The sequence below is a fragment of the Pogoniulus pusillus genome, chromosome 18, assembly GCF_015220805.1.
Source record: "Pogoniulus pusillus isolate bPogPus1 chromosome 18, bPogPus1.pri, whole genome shotgun sequence".
Lineage (NCBI taxonomy): Eukaryota > Metazoa > Chordata > Aves > Piciformes > Lybiidae > Pogoniulus > Pogoniulus pusillus.
Window position 1 is genome coordinate 15,382,230 of NC_087281.1, and position 21,486 is coordinate 15,403,715.

Below are 21,486 nucleotides of genomic sequence, written 5' to 3' on the forward strand. Positions count from 1 at the left end.
GTTGGTCAAGCAGGACTGGTCTTTCATGACTCCATGCTGATTGGGCCTGATGCCCAGGCTGTCCTGCATGTGGCATGTGAGTACACTCTGGATGAACCATTCCATAATCTTTCAGCAAGTATCAGCAACAAAATGCAGTGCCAGAGCTGGGCTTGTGAATGGGCTGTAAAACCCAAGCAACACACAGTATGGCTAAATTTGAAAAGCAAATGAGTTCTCAGTAGCATATTTGGTATATGTAATTTGGTATACTCATCTCCTTGATGCTGAGACTTCAGCTCTCCGTAACAGGCGAGAGGGAGGCCATGTGCCTCTGCATGTATGGCAGAGCTGGTTGTTCTGGTGTGCTGGTCCCTTTGGGCTAATGCAGATGGGGAGTGGGATTGTAGTTGCCTGCTCTTCCATCTTAACACCAGTGTCCTGCAAACCCCAGGATATAGAGACTGGACAGCCTGAGACACCGCACAGGCAGGGACCCTCCTTGGCCTGACAAACCTTTGGTGATGACACCAAGCTAGAACCAGCTGTGGATCTGCTGGAGAGTAGGAGAGCCCTGCAGAGGGACCTCAACAGGCTGGATGGGTGGGCAGAGGCCAATGGGATGAGATTGAACAAGGCCAAGTGCAGGGTTCTACACTTTGGCCACAACAACCCCAAGCAGCACTACAGGCTGGGGACTGAGTGGCTGGAGAGCAGCCACAAAGAAAAGGACCTGGAGGTACTGATAGATAGTAGTTGAACATGAGCCAGCAGTGTGCTCAGGTGGCCAGGAGAGCCAATGGCATCCTGGCCTGGATCAGGAACAGTGTGGCCAGCAGGACAAGGGAGGTTATTCTTCCCCTGTACTCAGTGCTGGTCAGGCCACACCTTGAGTGCTGTGTCCAGCTCTGGGCTCCTCAATTCAAGAGAGATGTTGAGATACTGGAATGTGTCCAGAGAAGGTTGACAAAGCTGGTGAGGGGCCTGGAACACAGCCCTGTGAGGAGAGGCTGAGAGAGCTGGGGGTGTTTAGAAGAGGAGGCTCAGGGCTGACCTCATTGCTGTCTACAATTACTTGAAGGGAGGCTGTAGCCAGGTGGGATTGGTCTCTTCCCCGAGACAACCAGCACCAGAACAAGAGGACACAGTCTCAAGTTGTGCCAGGGCAGGTCTAGGCTGGATGTTAGGAGGAATTTCCTCACAGAGAGAGTGATTGGCATTGGAATGGGCTGCCCAGGGAGGTGGTGGAGTTGCCATTCCCAGAAGTGTTCAAAAAAAGCCTGGCTGAGGCACTTAGTGCCATGGTCTAGTTGCTGGATAGGGCTGGGTGCTAGGTTGGACTGGATGATCTCGGAGGTCTCTTCCAACCTAGTTGATTCTATGATTTTTTTTCTTTCGGGGCCCGCCTCCACGTTCGGGCTTCTGTGTGAAGGACAATCCTGACGGCACCGCTCCTCCTGCCCGCCACGGTCCGCAGCACTCTGCGGCCCAAGCCCCTCCCGCTCGGCGGCTCCCGGCCCTCTCCTTGCCCAAGGCGGTGCAGCTGCCTGCGGCCCGCCCCCGGCTGGGAGGGGCCGGCGACAGCGCCGCTTTCCGCCCCGGTGAGGCGGGAGGGGGGATCGGTATGTCGGGGCTGCAGCCCCGGCTGGGCGGTACCGACAGGCGGCGCCGCGGCGGCGCGGGGGAGGCGGTGAGCTCAGGTGAGCTGGAGGCGTCCTGAGGGCTTCGCGGCTGGGAAGGGTGGGCTCGGCAGGCGGCGTGAGGTGCATAGAGGGGTAAGGGCGATTGAACCCGTCCTTACCCTCTTTCTTGTACCCTGCTCAGGCCGCCGGGCTGGCGAGGCTGGAACGGATGCGAGGCGCCGAGTGAAGCCCGTGAAGGAGTAGTAGCCGCTGGGGAGAGAGTCCGAGCCGTGCCTGGGCCGGGGCCAGCAGCACTTCTCACAGCTGGAGTGGTTGGGCGGCTCGGCTGCCTCTGCTTTCCGGCTGGGAGGGCCGGCGGCTCATTTTAAGTCGTGTTGAGTAGGGGGGAATTTAGGGTGTTCTAAGTGAAAGAGTATGGAACTTGCGCTCTGCAGTCTGGAAGTTCTAGGGTTTTTATGTGCCTTGTGGTGTTAGCGTTTATTTCACAGTAAATGTAGTCTAAGAAACTGTGTTACAACGTTGAAACAACTATTTTTTTAACGAAAATAAATAAATCCTTTCATTCCACTTCAGCCAGTGGGAAAGTGGTTATACTGGTGCAAGGATGTTTCTCGGGTATTTTGTTTAAAAATAACCAGCTGCAAAGAGGGAAGTAGTGGTGCTTTTAGAAGAGTCTCCCATGTAGTGCCCCCAACCTTGACTTAAAGAGAGAAGAAGGAAACTACCTTCTTAACAGGGAAGCTGTGCTTATACTTTTCTGAGTAACTGTGTTTTAGAAGACCGTAACTTAAGTGGATGAGCTGCCTTCCTTCTCCTGCCTCAGTGCGGCAGTCATCGGCTGGCCCCAACTGCCCACGTTACCAACACTGGTGCTGGTGATGTGCTGGAGCAATTGTGGGAAAGTGGTGGGAATAAAGCTCCAGCATTTCACCTTTCCCAGGAGAGCAGGGCAAGAAAGGTGTGTCACTCCTTGGGTGCCTCCACTCCCTTTTGGCTTGTCTGGCATATGCATCTCTCTGAGCTCCCTTAGGCTCTCTGCAAACACTTGAGTTGTCCTTGCCAGTGGAAACCAGTTCATTTGTGTTTTGGTAATCCACGTTAATCTTTGTGTACAGTTGTTTGAGTAACTTTTTTGCTGTGCTTCTGAATAGTGATTTAAGAGCGCTGTAGTGAAGTGCTTCTATAATAAAGGCTTTTGCAAAGTATGCTGCAGAACGTATACCAGCAAGCACTACTGGTAATTAAAAGTAAATGAGGCAAATAAATTACCAGAGTGTGCTGTGACACGTTATCTCTGGTTTTGTGCTTTAGTATTTGTTCTCTTACATGCTAATTGGAGAGTGGCCTTATGGTAACTTGTGAAAATGGGAGTTCTTTTGATTTATTAAACTTTTCTTATTTATATAATAAAGTCCCTTTAATTATGGCTGGGAGGTGACCTGCTGGAAAGCAGTCCTGTGGAGAGGGATGTGGGGTTACTGGTGGATAGTAAGTTAACCATGGTGCAGCAATGTGCCCTTGTAGCCAAGAAGGCCAATGGGATCCTAGGGTGTATTGGGAAGAGTGTGTCTAGCAGATTAAGGGAGTTTCTCCTCCCTCTCTACTCTGCCCTGGTGAGACCCCATCTTGAATACTGTGCTCGGTTTTGGGCTCCCCAGTTTAAGAAGGACAGGGATCTGCTGGAGAGACTCCAGCAGAGGACTATGAGGATGATTAGGGGACTGGAGGGCATGGCTTATGAGGAGAGGCTGAGAGACTTGGGACTTTTTAGTCTGGAAAAGAGAAGACTGAGAGGGAATTTGATAAATGTTTATAAATATCTGAGGGCTGGTCAGGAGTGAGGGTACAGGCTCTGTTCACTTGCTCCCTGTGATAGGACAAGGAGCAATGGGTGTAAGTTGCAGCACAAGAGGTTCTGCCTCCACACAAGGGGGAACTTCTTTACTGTAAGGGTCACAGAGCACTGGAACAGGCTCCCCAGAGAGGTTGTGGGGTCTCCTTCTGTGGAGGCTTCCAAGGCCTGTCTGGATGTGTTCCTCTGTGATCTGTGTTAGCTAGTGTTGTCCTGCTCTGGCAGGGGGGTTGGACTCGATGTTCTCCTTAGGTCTCTTCCAACTTCTAACATACTGTGATGTTGTACAGATATTCCCTCATCTCATTGCTGAAGTTAAAATTAGAGTTCCATCTAGGAAGGTGTTGACAGTGGTTTTCCAGTTGAAGCTGCAGTAGATTTTTACTGCTGATAGGGCTTCCAGGCATTTATAAAACTGAAAAGTTGTGATGTTTGAAATATTTATTTTTAAAAAAGAAAAAAACTCTGAGTTTAGAGGTTTGTGGTTACTTTAAATTTTGTGGTCAGGGTAGGTTGAGACAATGTAAGTGACCCCGAAATGCTTATGAATGGTGTTTTATGTGCTGGAGATGTAGACCCTGTCCAACATTGTCACTTTTTTTCTTGCTTCCCAGTGCTGGTACTATCAAAGTTATCTATTTCTGTATAGTTCACTGCTTAGGCAGTGAAAACAAAGTGCTCTTACAGAGTACTGATGATTCCAGCAGAGCAACACTCTAAAGAGCAGTCAGAAGAAAGTATTGTATTGCCACTGGCTTCCTCCCTCTTTAAATATAGATAAATTAGCCTCCGTTCTGTTCAGTAAAATGAAGTTGAAGGTTTGGTCTTGAGCTGCTGCTGGAATTGCAGTGGGTTAGTGTAAGAAAAGAGGATTTGTTATCATTGTGATAAATTAATTGTAATGAAGGAGACAGAAAGCACTGCAAACAGTGTTCTGTACTCACAAAGGCAAAACCCCTAAAGGTTAATTCTGACTTTCTTCACAAATTAAGCACACTTGGTTAGGCTTTTTTTTTTTTTTTTGATCGCTATAACTTGAGTCTCTGACAGCCACTGAACTACCTTTCAAATGAAATTTACTGGAGTGTGTAACACCTCCCAAGCACTTCTCAGGATTTCTTTTCGTTTTAGCATTGGGTTTCCTCAAGCAAACCTTGTGGCCTTTCCTGGTTTCCACCGTAATGCATATTAAGTACTCCTGTGGAAAGAGATTTTCTTACCTCCTTACCACCTCGAAGGTGAACAGAAGTGAACCTGTGGAGTTGCCATAGTGATTTCCAAGTTCATCCTTAGCATCTTGTGTCTTTTTCCAGAGAGCAGCCCTTTTATGCTGTGTCACTTAGTTTAGGATTGAGCCTGGAGTATGTTGTAATACTATTCGATATTCCTGAAGGAAAACTGCTGCAAACTCCTGTGTATTCAAAATGAATGTGCCCTTTGTAAATCAGCAGTCACACGAGATAAAACTTGGCCCTCTGGCACTGAACAAAGGCTACTTACTGTGCCCACGTTAAGCTTGGTAGTGTCTTTATTTGGAGGTATTTATGTAGTTTTATGTAATCTTAACTAGTTGACACTTAATTCCCCCCCCCCCCCATTACCATATATGCACAGATTCCATTGAAACCTGCCCTGAAAAATGGTGTGAGGGAGAAACATTTCTTTATTGAGCCTCCTAGCTACAGCTGCTGTGGATCTTCTGTTGACATACTTTGTTTGTTAAACATGTGTTTTCTGTATGTAAATTGAATTGGCTATTGACGTGGAGTTACTCCGCTATTAACTAATGCTGAGAATGTGAAGTGGCTTAATGGCTAATTTGAAGTCTGCAGGCAGAGGAGTGAGATCACATGCTTGTTCACTGGGGTTTCTTTGTTCCGTGCAATTCCTTTGGGGCATGCAGAATTTGGATTCTGGCTTCCCTTTGTGCATACTGTACAGTGCTACTCTCTCTGTTTCAGACCCTCCTCTGTCTTATAGCCATGCTTCCTTCCAGTACATCCTTTATTATCTCTGTGTGATAAATTACTAATTGGGACTGCTGTCTAATGAATATGATTGGTAGCACTGTGTATTCTCACCACCTCCTCTCTTTCCTTCCATTCTTGATGCCTTACAAATAGGTGTGTTAGTCGTGCAACTCTAGTGTTATACTAAATCATCTAGTTACTCTGTTCAAATCAGCTGGTGACTGTTCTTTTTGCCTGCTGTCAATATGCTTGCTTGTAACAAGAATGGTAAAAATATATAGATTTTACCGTGAAAAGTAAGTATTTACTGTGTGAACAGAATTAGGGATGAAAAGTGGAAAATGTATTTTTTTGGATAGTGTTTAACTAATGCCTTTCCTTTTGCAAGTGTATGCATTACCTGTATTTACAGATTGCATCAGATGGCATCTGAAATAAACCTGCAAATGTAACAATAATTTGCTTAACACAGTGTGTGTATATACCCAGGTGTTAAAATCTCCTCAGAAAAGAGCTGCATGGGAGAAGTGGCTGCTCAAAAATTGAAGAGCAGAATGAATGTGATGTGTGAAATTTCCCTGCTCTCTGTAATAGCAGAAGAGTCGGTTGTTTGGAGGGGTTTAGTGGTTGCAAGTTTTCTTTCACAGAGCTTAGATGTCAATGGAGCAGGAAACCATTACAGAGGAGAAAATATTTTGGTACAGTGACTTCAAGGCAACCTATGGAATGAAGTCAAGCAGTTGATAGTGAGTATTGTAAAGCTGAGTAAGAACAAAAGGGTTAGTATCTGTGGGAGAGGCAGGAACTGGAAGTTGCTATCGTTAGATTTTCTGAGTTGTTTTGTGAGTTTCCAGATCTGTGTAAGGTGAGGCATCCAGCAGTGGTGTAGCTTTTGAAGACCTTGCTAAATTCTGCATAATAATAATAATGGAAAAGTAGAGTCAAACAGTAGCCATAATTTCAGTGTACCTGCAGATAATGAAGTTTGACAATGGCTTCACAACTTTGCTGAGGTAAGCAGTAGTGGTCTCTAGCTCAGCTCTTTTGGCAGCACTTAGAATTTAAATTGGTAGTCAGGCTTTTGATTCTGAGAAGTAATTTTTGAGCATTGAAACCGTGGGGCTTTTTTTTGTTGTTTTCTTTTTGGAAAGATGTAGTCTCAAGAGAACTTGGGAAGTGGGAGAACAGCTTATTCCTGATGATAAATTGCTTTCTTGCTGTCTTAGTGGGATACTGAAAGCATTTTTCCCCTAATGTTTAATAATATGATGGTAAGCATCCTTTTCATTGACATATCAGCTTAGTTGTATGAAATTACCACTACTGCAGACACACAGGCACCTGAAATGGTGTTTGTGAGGACTACTTGCAAGGCCATGTGCTTGTAGCTCAGGCTTTTCTCATACGTTATGGCTATCTAATTCTTGTAATCTGGTTGTCTTCCTTCCCAAATGTTTTACTTCAGGGAAACACCATGAGGTTCCAAGGAAGGAGCCTATTAGAAGTGGTGAATCCAAGCAGCCTCAGCTCCATAAAATATCTGACTTTTTGTTGTGAAGGTTAAGCTGATGATATCAGGAAGGGCTTATTTTCCCAGTTATTGGAGAGTGTGACTTTGGGAAAAAGAGCTTTTTCTTCTCCGTTGGTTTTGGCCAGGGATACTTACTGAGGCAGGGATGAAGTTGAATTTCATGCACTAGGCTCAAGCCCAGATGCTTCCTGTTGCTAATGGCCCATGGAGACCTAGGTGATGGGGGGAATGGGCAGCACAGCTGTTTGCTGAGACTTGGTCATTCCCATTTATACCTGTCAGTATTTGCACTACTAGCTGAGGTTGTGATCAGATGCTGCTGAGCTATGGGTCTATTGCACTCCTGGTTGTGCTCCTGCGCCAATTTCAGGAGAGCAGAAGAGACATGTGCTGAGTGTGATTGCCATTTCTGTGGCAATGTTTCCATATTTTTAACATCTTTAGGTTTTCATGTCCTCAGTAGGGGTGATATGGAAGGGGTGCTAACATCTGTGCATCAGCATTGGTATGGAGTCTCAAGGGCATGAGATCCTGTCCAACACCTTGGACAGTCCCAGACTGCTGTCATGCAGTGGGGCAGCACTGTTTTGTCAAGGCACTATGCTAAAACTTTTGCTCCTATTCTGCCAGAGTGCTTGTTTAGGAAAGCAATACATTTTTGTTTGCTTAGAACAAGATAAAAGTCTTGAGGAAACCCTTGATGAAATTGTGTGATAAAGGCCTAAGTGCAGCTGATTCTCTGTGGTTTTGCTCCCAAACTGGTTAATAATCAACAGGTATTGAATTTCCTTGTGAAATCTGAACATGGTCATGGTGAAACAGCTGCTGTAGTGCTCCCATGCTTGTGGTCTGCCAAACTTGTACAGACTTGTCCATGAGAAGAGCAGCTTCACCTAATGGTGCTGTGTGAGCAGTGAATCAGAGCTGTCTGTCTATTTACTTTGAGAATGAAGGTGGTGAAAAAATCCTGCTTTTTCAGTGGTCTCCAGTTGCTGTAAGGGAATAGAAGAGTGTCTCTTGCTTCTTCCTTTGTGTGCAGCAAGCACAAGTGTAAAATCATGGAATGCATTGTATTGGAAGGGACTCCTGATCATCTTGTCCAACCACCCTTCAGGTAGTTGTAGACAGCAATGAGGTCAGCCCTGAGCCTCCTCTTCTCCATGCTGCACACCCCCAGCTCCCTCAGCCTCTCCTCACAGGGCTGTGTTCCAGGCCTCTCACCAGCTTTGTTGCCTAACAACACTTCCCTGTGTTTCTGTTGAGCTTGGCATGGTACTGGATATCTTGAAGGTTGAGACCTTTCTGCTGACTTTGGACACACACTTCTTATGTTGCTGCTCTCTGTGCTGTCAAGTCTCAGTGAAACCATGTGCTTTGCTAGGTGTTAAGTCTAATGACTAGATTGACTGTGGCCAGTATGACTTTAATGCAAGCTGTATGAGAAGTACATGGAGTTGCTGTCTTTCTTCCAGGTATCACCTCAGGAGTAAATATTCTATGTGTTACCTGTCTCAAAACCACCTCTAATGACTTAAAAACATGATATTGAATATAAGAAATGCTTTTTAAAAGGCAGATTACAAAGAAGAGAGATAAGTAGGGAATCATAATAGCAGCAATAATAATAGAAACCCAAACAGACCAGGTAAAGACAATGCAGAAGACTATTCTAAAGAATTCTGTGTGGCAACCTGCATATGTATTTTAAGCACCAGCGTTGTAAGATAGTGGAAGAAGAAAGAGATCAGTGCCAGTAATTCCTCAAATTTGAAACAAAACCAAGAAAGAGAAGAGGTCTGTGGTAAAGGGTTGGACTTGATGATTTGTGAGGTCTCTTCCAACCCTGATGATACTGTGATACTGTGAAATACAGAAATAACTGCATTTGCCTACTCAGTTGTATAGAATATCTACATCTGGGATACAGTTATGGCTGCCTGATACAGCTGTGTGGCAGAGTACTCAGATTTGCCTGTTCTGTGCCTATGTTATAATTAGACTTCCAGGGACTGGATAGGATAGTGGCAGTATTCCCTGGGCAGAGATGATCCCCCTTCTTTCTTTGCCAGGAAATTTGTGAGAGGCAGGTTTTGTTGCAGCTGTTCAGAAGTGATGTTAGATTTTCTGGTTTTCTTCTTGTGTGTAATGCCCTTGACACCATTTAAGGGATTATGTTTTTGAAAGGCAAGTGTCATCAGACAGTTATAGTCTTGAAGATGGCTCTGTCTTGTCCTCCAGTTGGCAGGCAGCCTAGGAAAAGGTATCAAAATAATATAGCCAACTGAATAATGTCTTGAGAGAAATGCTCTCCAATGTTTGCATGACCAATTAAAAAGCCTCGGTAATAAACATTGTTTGAAATAACTGCAGTAGATCAAAGTGACACTTAAGTGATGCTCATGAGTGCCCTTTCATCACCAGCTGAATACTGAAGGTCTGCTGCTGTGGAGCAAAAGGAGTTCTGATATTATTATGCCTTGCTGTGTCTGTCTTGCTTCAGGCTCTGACCATCATTGACACTTGTGATTCCTCTGTTTGTAGGTGTGTGTGATCTGAATGTTTAAATAATAGTTAAGAACCTGTTTATTTCAAGGCCTGAACTTCATTCTTAATTTTATTCATCAAGTTGGCTGTTTCCATCTTCCAGGATATGATGGAACTGTTGTTTACTAACTTCCTTGTGGATCCTTTGTGGAGTTAAGTTTAATATATTGCTTTCTTGCAAAGCTGGATTCATCTTCACAGATGAAACTCTTAAACTTTTGTTGTGTCTATAAATAACTAGTGGAATACTGCAAATCCTGAGATGTATTTAAAGCCTAGAGACCTGATACCAGATTTGGATTGGAAGGCACTTCAGGAGTTTTGTGGTCAAACTCCTTGCTCAAAGTAGGACTGACTGAAATTGTAACCTGATTGCACAAGCCTCTATCCTGCTGAGTCTTCAAAACCTCCAAAGACTTCATAGTCTTTCTGGGCAACCTGCTTCACTGCTTGGCTGCCTTCAGGGTGAAAAAGCTTTTCTTTGTACCCAGTCTGAACCTCTCCTGTTTAGAGTTACTGCTGTTTCTTTCTTGTCCTTGTTTCGTGTGTGCTGCTGTGTATGGATTGCTGTTAGTCTCACTATTGCAATGTAGCATCTTAGGAACGTTGTTGCTAATAGAGGGGGTAAGCAGAAGCCATTTATAACATCTTAAAGTTTTAGAGTATCATACTTGGCATTCTCTCCCTTTATTCTGCTCTCATCAGACCCCACCTGGAGTACTGTGTGCAATTCTGGAGCTCCCAACACAAGAAGGACACCAAACTGTTGGATAGAGTCCAGAGGAGGGCCACAGAGATGATCAGAGGTCTGGAGCACCTCTGCTATGAGGACAGGCTACAAAAACTGGGGCTCTTCATCCTGGAGAAGAGAAGGATTCGAGGAGACCTTATAGTGACCTTCCAGTATCTGAAGGGGCCTACAGGAAGGCTGGGGAGGGCCTATTTACAAGGTCTTGTAATTACAGGATGAGAAGTAATGGGTTTAAACTGGCAGAGGGGAGATTTAAACTACCTATTAGAAAGAAGTTCTTGACAGTGAGGGTGGTGAAACACTGGAACAGGTTGCCCGGGGAGGCTGTGGATGCTCCCTTCCTGGAGGTGTTCAAGGGCAGGTTGGATGAAGCCTTGAGCAACCTGTTCTAGTGGGAGGTGTCCTTGCCTGTGGCAGGGGGTTGGAACTAGATGATCTTCGAGGTCCCTTCCAACCTAACCCGTTCTACCATTCTATAGCATAAAATGGCATTGTATTTGCTGAAATTTACTGTTGCTGCAAATATATCTTTATACCCAAAGAGGGCATTCTAACCTTACAGATGTCCTTAGTTCTGCCTTCATGTCTTTCTCTGGCACAGAGATCCTTGCTTATGACCGGGACTTTAAGGTAGTTTAAGATATTTTATATGTTTTTGTTCAGTAAAGCACTAGGACACTTGTATTGTGCAGAAATGAAAATCCATGTGTCTTGTCAGTAACTCTTATTGTTTTATTGACACCTCTTTGTTTTGTAAGGCTGTACATGCATTGAGGCTTGGGAGGAGACAATGCTTTTTTCAGGTTGTGAAATTTCTCTTTCCCCCTTGTCAGGAGAGAATTTAAAAGGCTTCCAGCTTAAAGGTGGCACTGTTTCACTTGGGAATTAAAGGAGCATTGGACTGACCTGACACAGATATTTTATAAATATACTGTCCTGTATCAGATCTGTGGCTTCATATAGACTTGGTTAGTTTTGGAGTACTGAAATGTAGGCAGGTGCTGGTCTGTATTATATGTTAAGGAGTCATCTAAATAGGATGCTTTCATTTGCTTCAAATTCCTAGTCAGGAGTACTGTCTCTAAACTTGGAAGAAGCAGGGGAAGAAGTCCTCTGCTGCTACTACACTCGCAGTACTCAAGAGATCTGTCCTGTACAACTGAAAGGGATAGGCAAACGTGAGCTGCCTTGCACAGAACCCTGCTAATCCTGGATTTTGAAATAATGAGTTAATGATATGTACTTATTCTAGAAACCAGTTTGAATAATACTCAAAAGTTTTTTCTTTGCCAAGCTTTTTGTGTTACTGAAGCAGATCTTTTCAGGTGTGCATATTTAACACCATATGGTACAATCTGTGCCTTTTTTATTGGTTAGAAAAGCTAAGCTAAATCCACAATACGTTGACCTGAAAAACTGCTTTATTGCCTTATTCAAGGCAATCTTCTTTTAATATAGAGAGCATTTTTGAAAGGTCAGTCTGATTTTTGAGTTGACTTCTAACTTTTTTTTTTTTACTTGCAGTATTTTGCTTAAGCCTTTGTTTTGTTACGATATTACACAGAGTCCCTGGTACCCAAGAAACATCTGCAAGCTATCTGCTATAAGGATATGATTTCTTTATAGATTACTGCTGTTCTTTAATTTATTTGAATAATAAAAGCAGACAGGTAAAGTTCAACAGAAGGTGACAGTGCCTATGGCCCTGTACTTAGGTAGGAATGTTGAAGTCAATTACCAATAGCACATGACAGAAATAACCTAAAAAAAAAAAACTCTGGCAAAAATCAGTTCTGTTATTGATCATTGTAGGCATATGTTAATAAGCATAACCTGTATTAGCTAGTATATGTTGGCCTAGGGAGACTGACAGAGTAAATTGTGGCAGGTAATTGTCTTGATTTCCTAGATGTGCATAATGGTGATTTACAGTTACAGGAAAGAAGCTCTTACAAGAGTGTTTCCATTCAGACTATTTCAGAGGGGATGAATGGATCCAGTGTGCCGTTAGAGTGAGGTTTGGTTTAGATGCCTGTATGGACAATGTGTGTGCTGTGAAAGGAGTCAACAGGTGCCCTGAGAACTGGCTGAAGTCCTGGTAGCTAAAAGGCTGAGTACCTGGAAGCAAGCATTGAAATCAGTACACACAGCTGGAATGGAGTTGGGTGGCTTCTAAATGCACCTGAAAAAGCCTAAAATCTTCTGAGCCCTGTTGACCAGGAGTCTGAAGCAGGAAAGGATGGAATCGTCTAAGGGAACTGGGGAGCTAGAGGGCCTGGAAGCTCATGCAGGAAGGGTTTTTGGAACCAAGTTGATATGTGCTTGTTTGCTGTTGTGAGCAGAATGCTCTTAGGGGACTGGGGGATACTTACACATGTTGGGGGCGTGACAAAAAGGATAAACCAGAAAGCACCAAAGAGGTGGTGCTGAGGAATAGTGTTGGGAAAGAGAGAGTATCTCTGTATAGCTTTGAGCACTTTTTGGGAGCTTTGTGGGTGGTTAACATCCTGAATTGTGTGACATTAAATGTGATGCATACAGAGTTCAGTTAAAAGTCCAGAGCAGTGATAGGAAAGATTTCTGGCTGGACTGTCTTTTTCATTAATTTGAAGTGAGCAATTGATTTGTGAGAATTAACTGGGGACCAAGGAGAGAAATGCAATGGAAGTTGATGAAAAAGAAGTCTGGGTTTGATGAGAGCCATGGAAAGCATGTTCAGCATTGGTATCAGCAGAGTTGGGATGGAGACAAAAATGACTAAATAACAAAATGTGTTGTACTTTAGCCAGAGTTCTGACTGACTGCTGCTTGACTGTATCCCCTCATCCTTGTCTACCTCTAGTGAGCATAGCTTTTGAATGTGTGTGAAGACAGGGCTTTTGTCTCCAGTCCCAGTGCAAGGCCTGGATCTGAGTAGACAGTTGCTTAGATCTCCTCTGAGTCACTTCCAAAGTGGTTACAGAGGCAGTGTTCTTGCAATACCTGGTGGTGTAGGTAGGCAATACAAAGTTTGGCCTGTAATGCCAGGGCTCTTATCTGGGGAGGAGAAGACTAGCAGCTGTCTAATGCAAGTTGATGCCACCTATTGGGTGGCACCTATTGCCAGCTCTATTTGGGATCTTCTCATCCTTGATGTCAATTGCCATTGTTGCTCTATAGTGTCATGTATGCTAATTTCTGTAATTCAATGCAGTTACTTCCTAGAGAAAAACTAAATTCTTTGCCAAACAGTTATTTTCTCTGGGTGTGGTTTGGGGTGTTTTTTAGATGTCTAACATATGGTGGGTGAAGTGATTTATTTGCAGTTTTATTTAGAAGGAGATGTGATTTCTGCTAGAGGAGAGGTGTTCTTGCCTGCGGGTAGTATTCTGCTGCAGTTTCACCAGCATCTGCTATAGTACTTCTGTACTTATGCCATCTACTTTCCTCCTCCATCCTGGAGGAAAAGCATGTAGGTGAAGTCTTCACTTCTTGGGTCCAATAAAACACTTTCAGCTTCTCTTTTGTCTTGTCTGCAGGCTTGGTTAAGGGTTGTAAAGGTCAAGCCATATGCTCACTGAAGATCTCAAAAGGGATCTCATGTGCGTCTTTCCTGCCTACCCCTGTAAGTCTTTAAGGGAACTTTACTTGTCTTGCTGGAGCACAAAGATTGACCCCTCACTGGCTGTATTATCTACAAACTGGTGATGCTGAGTAATCTCCTGGCCTTTAGCAAGGTTTTGCTTTAATTGATGTTGTCTGTGTAGCTATTGAGGATATGAGAGCTCTACTGCAGTCTCTGCCTAGCAAGTTCAGCTGAAAATCTTGCTGCTTGTCTGATGATTTATTGTTAGCCAGCAAAAGCACAATCCATGCTATTACTGCTGCAAAGAGTGGAGAACACAAGTACAGAAATTCTGTAGGAGCTTAAAGAATTAACAGTTCATGCAAAGCCATGGGATTTTCTGCTGGGGAGAGCAGATTGAGGGACCAGTGCTGCTCATTTGCCTACCTCCTCCCTGCATATGGGCTCTGTCTTATGCATTGCTGTAACTGCCGTTTGTGGACATGCCCCACTTCTTGCAGTATTTAAGCTATGTCCTAAGATGCTGTGCCTTTGGTGGGAAGTTACTAATCTGTTTTCCTGATCTCTGGAGCTCCATTCCATTTCCACTTTTTTCTTTTTTTCTAGACAGCATTCCTATCACGTCCTGACAAACTTCCTTCAACAGGCAAAAGAGGAGCATTTGTCCTGGGACTTTGATATTAAATTGTAAAGCTAAAAGCATTCTGACTCCTCACCCCTGGCAATATAGGAACTGCCACATTGTTTTATTTTCATTATATGCGATCACTACTGAGCTGTTAAGAGAAAATTGCTTTCTATTTCAGTAAACTCAATTCTGGTTCAGACTGACTGTGCATCAGATGCTTAATTTGGAACCCACTCTCTTGGTGAAATTAAAAATTCAAATCTCCAAGCTGGAGCACTCAAACTGTGCTTGAATTAGAAATTGACTGCTGTCAATGTGCTCTCACACTTCACTCTTTCTTTCTTCTTATTTTTTTCTTTACATCTCCTCCCTCCTTTCCCCACCCAGTGAGTTTTATGTTAGAGCCTTGCTGTAGATGATGTGACTGAGCAGAAGTAGTGGGAATCCACACTGTCACTCCGTAGACAGAGTGATGAAAGAGAAATGTGGTGTGTTAAATAGACCAGCCTTGAAAGAGAATGCTGTGTACTAATTTCCTAGTTAATGCAAAGTTGGTGAAATACTTTTATGGGATATGACTTCAATCCCATTAAGTGTTGTTCACAAATTAATTGAGGATGTAACCAAACTTCACAGCTTCTATGCAAAATTATTGGTCCCCTGTTTCTGTGTAATATTTAAAACTGTTTTCAAAACTTCACTGAAAGAGACAAGTGTTCTCTCCACTTGAGACATTTGCATGTTCTACCTCTAAAGCCTTTTACACTGAAACTGGGAACAAAAGGACTTTTCCTCAGGAAGAATAACAAAAATCTTAAACCCCCCCAAAACTACTAAAATCATCATTGGCTCTCTAGTGTGAGTGTTCTCTGTAGGCTTGCAACTTGCCTGTCCTCTTGCTTCTTTGGAAAGTGGATACATTGTTCTAAATGATTGAACAAGTAATATTCAAAAGAAATGGGGCTGGATATTTGTAGGGAAGTGTCTTTTGTTGCTGACTGTGGTGAAGGTGCCCAGTGCTTGTATTGACTTTTTTCCAAGGCTCGCTTGTGTTCTTCCCTGGGATGTTTCATCGTTCGTGAAGTCACCCATGGGATGGATTGCATAGGGTGATGACTGGGAGTATGAGAAGGTAACTGTTATGTTAGGCAGATGATAATGTGAGTTTGCCAGTTCCAGGTAGTGTGGGCTGATAGCACTGGGTGGGGTGAAAAAAGTTTGGAAGTTGGTTTGGTTGAGAGCTTGTCAACAGAATCATATCCCTAAGCACTATGTCTACACAACTTTTAAATACCTTCAGGGATGGGAACTCCACCACTGCCCTGAGCGAGCTTCTCCAATGCCTTATTACCCTTTCAGGAAAGAATTTCTTCCTAATACCTGCTCTAAACTTCCCTTGGTGCAACTTGAAGCCATTTCCTCTCATCCCATCACTTGTTATTTGTTGGGCAGACTGAACTCAAGCTCTCTTCAATGTCCGTTCAAGTAGTAGTAGAGAATAGGTCAAACAAGCTCAGTTCTCTCAGCCACTCCTCATAAGATATGCTCTAGGCCATTCACCAGCTTTACTGCCCTTTGGGCATGCTCTAGTACTTCAGTGTTCTCCTTGTAGTGAGAGGCCCAAAACTGAACACAACACTTGCTGTGTGGCTTCAACAGTGCTGAGTAGAATCATAGAATCACCTAGGTTGGGAGAGACCTCCAAGATCATCCAGTCCAACCTAGCACCCAGCCCTATCCAGTCAACTAGACCATGGCATTAAGTGCCTCAGCCAGTCTTCTCTTGAACACCTCCAGGGATGTTGACTCCACCACCTCCCTGGGCAGCCCATTCCAATGCCAATCACTCTCTCTGTCAAGAATTTCCTCCTAACATCCAGCCTAGACCTCCCCTGGCACAACTTGAGACTGTGTCCCCTTGTTCTATTGCTGGTTGCCTGGCAGAAGAGACTAACCCCCACCTGGCTTCAGCTTCTCTTCAGGTAGTTGTAGAGTGGTCTTCCTTAGCCTTTGTTTGAATAACTGTCTTCTTCACTGGCACACTCCTATAAAGCACATGGCATTGAGTTGCTACACATCAGCCACTTACCTCTGTAATGCAACAATTCCTTTTAAGCCTCTCTCTAGAGGAAGAATTGCATTAGCAGGTATCAGTTTCAGGAAGTCCATATGCTTCCCCCTCCCTCCCCCCCAAGAAACAAAAAAGCATTTGAAACCTGTGTTTGCCCTGACATTAAGAAAACAATATATGTATGGAAAATCAAGCATGTAACTATTAAACATTTCTTACACTAGTAACAAGCATCTAGTCAAGGGGAATAAGAGAAGCATGCCTTTCCTTAATTACAATTTGTTCGATACTATTAACACTTTAAAACACATCTGCATGATCAGTATTCAGCAGCACATTGACTATGCACAAAAGCAGGCTTTTTTCTCAAGTAAGTGCCTTGCTTAATCGGAGCCTAAAGGGCCTTGATGTGACAAACCCAGAAATATGCCTTTCTGATCTTTTCAAATTCAAAAATACAAGCATCCAGCTTGCAAAAGCACACAGTTGCACTGTGAAAGTCAGTTTGATAACTCATCAACATGCTGTGGCTGGCAATCTGAGATTCACAGCTTGGCTATTGTAGAAAACTGTATTTCTCCAAACTGAATGAAAATTACACTGCCCAACCCCTCCGCTGCAGCCTTAAAAGGAAACTCGTTTTGTTGGCCAAAAAAACAAGTGGCCAGACTCACTCTAGAACAGCAAAGTGATTCTGTGATGCCTCAATAAAGCAGGACCACTTAACATGATACTGTTGAAAGTAAAAAATATACCTGCTCTTTTCATTTTTTATTTCATGCAGTCACTGTTACACAGATCCCAAGCGGGGGGGGGGAAGCTCCAGAGAAGCCCATGACCCCATAAACCTCAGCATAATCTTCTTAAAGATAGTCCTCACACGTCTCGTTCTCAGGCTGTTGCTACACCTCACATTCAACAGAGCCTGGCAGTATTACAGGAGTGGGGAGTGGCTGGAAAGCTCCTCAGCAGAGGAGGACCTGGGGGTGGTGACTGGTAACTGGCTGAACGCAAGCCAGCAGGGCACACAGGTGGCCAAGAAGGGCAACAATATTCTGGTGTGTGTCAGGAACAGTGAAGCCAGTAGGACCAGCGATTTTTACCCCTGTCTACAACTACCTAAAGGGAAGAGGTTCTTGACAGAGAGAGTGATTTGCCATTGGAATGGGCTGCCCAGGGAGATGGTGGAGTCGATGTCCATGGAGATGTTCAAGGAAAGCCTGGACAAGGCACTTAGTGCCATGGTGTAGTTGATTGGCAGGGCTGGGTTGGACTGGATGATCTTGGAGGTCTCTTGCAGTCTGGTTGATTCTATGATTCTAAGATGCATGACTCCTGTAGTAGTTTTTAGTGAAGAATATAAACTAACATGCATTTAATGACTTCAGAGAATATTTTTGATGTGATATCTTAGAAATTTTGAGTTGGATAGCTGAACCCAGCCTGGGACCTTAGAAATCACAGGAATTCCTTAGTGAGGAAATAATTTGTAGGTGGTAATCAGATGCAATACAGCTCAAATATTGCTTTTATAGGGACACTTTAGAAGATGCTGGGTAAAGTATAGTTAACGTTCAGTAAGTAAGATGGAAAAATAAATAAAGCTTTTGACAATTACAAAAATCTTTTTCTAAAGTAACTTTTTTTTTGAAAGCTTACTTGTTTGAAGAGATGGTGCTAGTTTGGTTTAACATAGAATCATAGAATCCACCAGGTTGGAAGAGACCTCCAAGATGAACTAACTGAACTGGTTTAGTGTAGTTTCTGTATCTGATGTGCAGGCAAAGCTGTGGTTGGAAGGTGTGCTAGTTTGAAGCAAGCTGGAATGTTTTAGTAAAAGAAGTAGATAATGGGCAGTGAAATGAAAAACAATTGTGTCTCCTCTCACAGTCATGCTGAGAACTCTGGGAAGAAGTAGTAAAACATTCTCCATTTTTGTCTTTCATTCTGCTTTTGCCTTCAGACCTAGTCACATCTCATTACCCTTGCTCCCACTAACCTTGCTCCCTAACCTCTTGGCTGCACCTCTCTTCTTTCTTAGAACTGGGGTAAGGTTGAGAGGGCAAGGGGAGGTGTTGGGGTGGTTTGAGAGCCCCTCCTGGGGACTCAGGTTTCTGGGAGGGGAGTTGTGCTTCTGTGTTGTTTATCCTTTGTATATTTCTGTATACAACTGTATATATTGTAAATAGCTGCTTGTATATTTGCTGCTGTAAAATAAATAGCTTCATTTATATTCCCAGAGGCCGTCTGAGTTAGCTGGGGCAATTTTAAAAGTGGGGAGGGGGTGGGTAAGAGCCCAAACCATCACAGAAGGCTATGCAGAAAATAAAGTATAACAAAATTTCAGGTGTGTGATAATAAAGAATCAGAATTACTCTAATCTTCAGATAAGGGACATGGCAGGAAGGTAAACAGTGCACAAGCAATATACCCATAGCTATAGTAACATCCTGGTTGGATTCTGTGATGGCTGAGTGCACTGTCACTTGCTTTCTAGCTGGAGCTAGGGGTTAGGCTCCCTTGTCCCTCCTTATTCTTTGAGAAAGGTCTGGGTGTTCACATTAAGGTGCTGGCCCCAGCTCTGTGTCTGCCCACTCCTGCTTTGCCTTGTGCTCAGGAGCACGTGGAGGCTAAGGACCTGCAGTCCTTTCTTTATAGCATCCTCTGAACGGCTTATGGCTTGGTCTATAATCTTGAGTATAATTCAGGCAGTGATGCTGCTTCAGTAGCCAGATGAAGGATGTTTGTTGCTGGACTTGCCAGGAGACAGACCTAGAGTCCGTAAAGGAGGTAAATCATAAACCTGCCTAGAAGGTTGCTTGCAAACACTGAGAGGAGTGTAGATGTAGATTTTGTGTAAACTGGTTCAGGATACTGGAAATGAACCACTTTAGCTCAAATAATTTTTAGAGTTTCATCCAGTTCACTTGGTGCATGACTGATTCCTTCTGCTGAAGGCAAATTTAGGCTGTTATTTTATAGATCAACTATAAGAATTAAGAATTTTTTGTTCAATTTTTGTTCCCTTACTCTGAGAGTGTTTCCAATTTGTATTTCTATTGCTCCCAGTACAGCATTCGTTGTCTTTTTATAGTAGTCAGGCTGATAGACTCTATGACCTTTTTTATTTCTGACTGCTGTGATGCTTTTTCTTCTGACAAAAAAAAAGAACATAAGAGACAGCTAAGGTATTCAAATTTATGGTGATAGGAAGCAGAATACAGAAGCTTAACTGCAGTCCCATGGTGAGATGTGCCTCTATCCTAGTATGTGGAAAATGTATAAATCACTTTTGTTGAAGGTTATTTGAAGAGAGTGTAGTGAATGTTGGGGAAAGTCTCCTGGGAAGTTTCAGGTCTAATGCTAAAATTTTTGGGTAGGATGTAATTGTAGTGAAGTGTGCCATAGACCCGTGTTAGGCGCTGCTAAGATGTTCAGACTGTGTGCACTTCTATCAAGGTAAAAATTATCAAAGGGTTATGATTAGAGCATAATATTAAATATATTGCATATAGAAGCTGAAACTTGTGCTTTTGGAAGAATATTGCAAGCACTCAAAATTCTGGTAGTTGATTTTCGGTGGGTGAGGGCAGTTAATTGAGAGTATAATTTAGCTAGATACAATATTCTTTTGTAGGGTGTTCCTAGCAAATAGGTCCAGTCTATATGTTGTTGTGTCAGAAAATGCATAATGGTGCAGAGCTTGGATTCTGTTTAACTGTGTATGGGATGGATGAATGGACTTGGACTGGATCATCTTGGAGGTCTCTTCCAACTTGGTTGATCATATGTTCACAAATAAAGCAGTCACCATATAATTTTCCCCCTTTCCATAGAGATATACAGAAACCAAAAAGAAGATACCACGTTCTGATTTCCTACCTTTTAAGCTCATTGTGGTTTTTAATCTTGCTTCTTTCTATTCTCTTTTGCAAACAACAAATTTATCTTTTCACTATGCTATTGAGCAGAGGCCCTTTCATGGTGATATATTAATACCACAGTAATGCTACCAAGTGTATGGTGGTGGTAGTTTTCTGATACTGATGGTCCAGCATGCAAAGCATTAACTTTGCATTTTGGACAACAGATAGTACAATAAATCTAATGAGATATTTTGTAAGTTGTCATTTAGACTGACATCTGCAGCCACAGAGTGGTAGAGTTAGGTCTGTTCTGGAATCAGAGTCTGAATCACTCGCTCATGCTAATAAAACATGGATATGAACACAAAAAAACTGGACATTAGAAGCAACACATGATACATTAAAAAATTATTTGTGAGTGTAGTTCTCATATTTTTGATTCAGATTCACAGGTTCAGTCCTATCCTAGACATGCTTGTAAGTCTGAAAGTCATTCTGGTTCAAAGACTTAAACGAGGTCTATGTTTTAGCATGCTGCTAAGTAAATTTGGAATGAAAAAGCACAGAGTGGTGGCATGAGTAGGGAAGATGGTGTGATTCATTCCTCCTGGGTTTGTGTACTGATGGATTTGATTGGGTTAGCAAATTCACTTAAAAGCTGGTGCAAGCTCTTTAAAAAGTGAATCAATGCACACTACATTCTCTGGCAACACCTTTTCTTTACTCTCTGTGCTGTATTTGTTGTCCCAGCAATGGATTCTTTCCACTGGTGTGCAGTAACCCAATCTCATGCCCTGAGACAAGACACTGATTTAGTACAAAGCTGTGCAAGTTTGGGTGCTAGGGGCTATCCTCACAAAGCTCCACACCAGTTGAAATTTGCAGCAGGTATTTGTACAGTAAAATGTGTTAGCTATGCCTCGTGTTAATACCTACTGATTAGATATTAGGTAGTTTATTTCTTACTTCACATTAAAGATACAGCTTCTTTAAGTTCACTGCTCAGAGGCTGAGGGTTTTATTAGGGTAGGGGGCTTTCTATACAGGAGGTGTGGGATTTAACATTATAATGAGGGTAGTTCACAG

General features: G+C 43.2%; 1 protein-coding gene across 6 annotated transcripts in view; it reads left to right on the top strand.

Annotated features, from left to right (window-relative positions):
• Window positions 1–1,565: 1,565 nt before the first annotated feature.
• The window catches only part of DISC1 (DISC1 scaffold protein), a 189,889-nt gene continuing 169,968 nt past the window's right edge, over window positions 1,566–21,486 (top strand). For 4 of the 6 annotated variants that reach the window (XM_064158528.1, XM_064158529.1, XM_064158530.1 and 1 more), the window contains exon 1: window positions 1,566–1,679. In XM_064158528.1, the coding sequence (XP_064014598.1) occupies window positions 1,604–1,679 (76 nt within the window). In that variant the 5' untranslated portion in view covers window positions 1,566–1,603. The remainder of the gene's footprint in view (window positions 1,680–21,486) is intronic. The other 2 variants (XM_064158532.1, XM_064158533.1) reach the window with 1 other exon arrangement.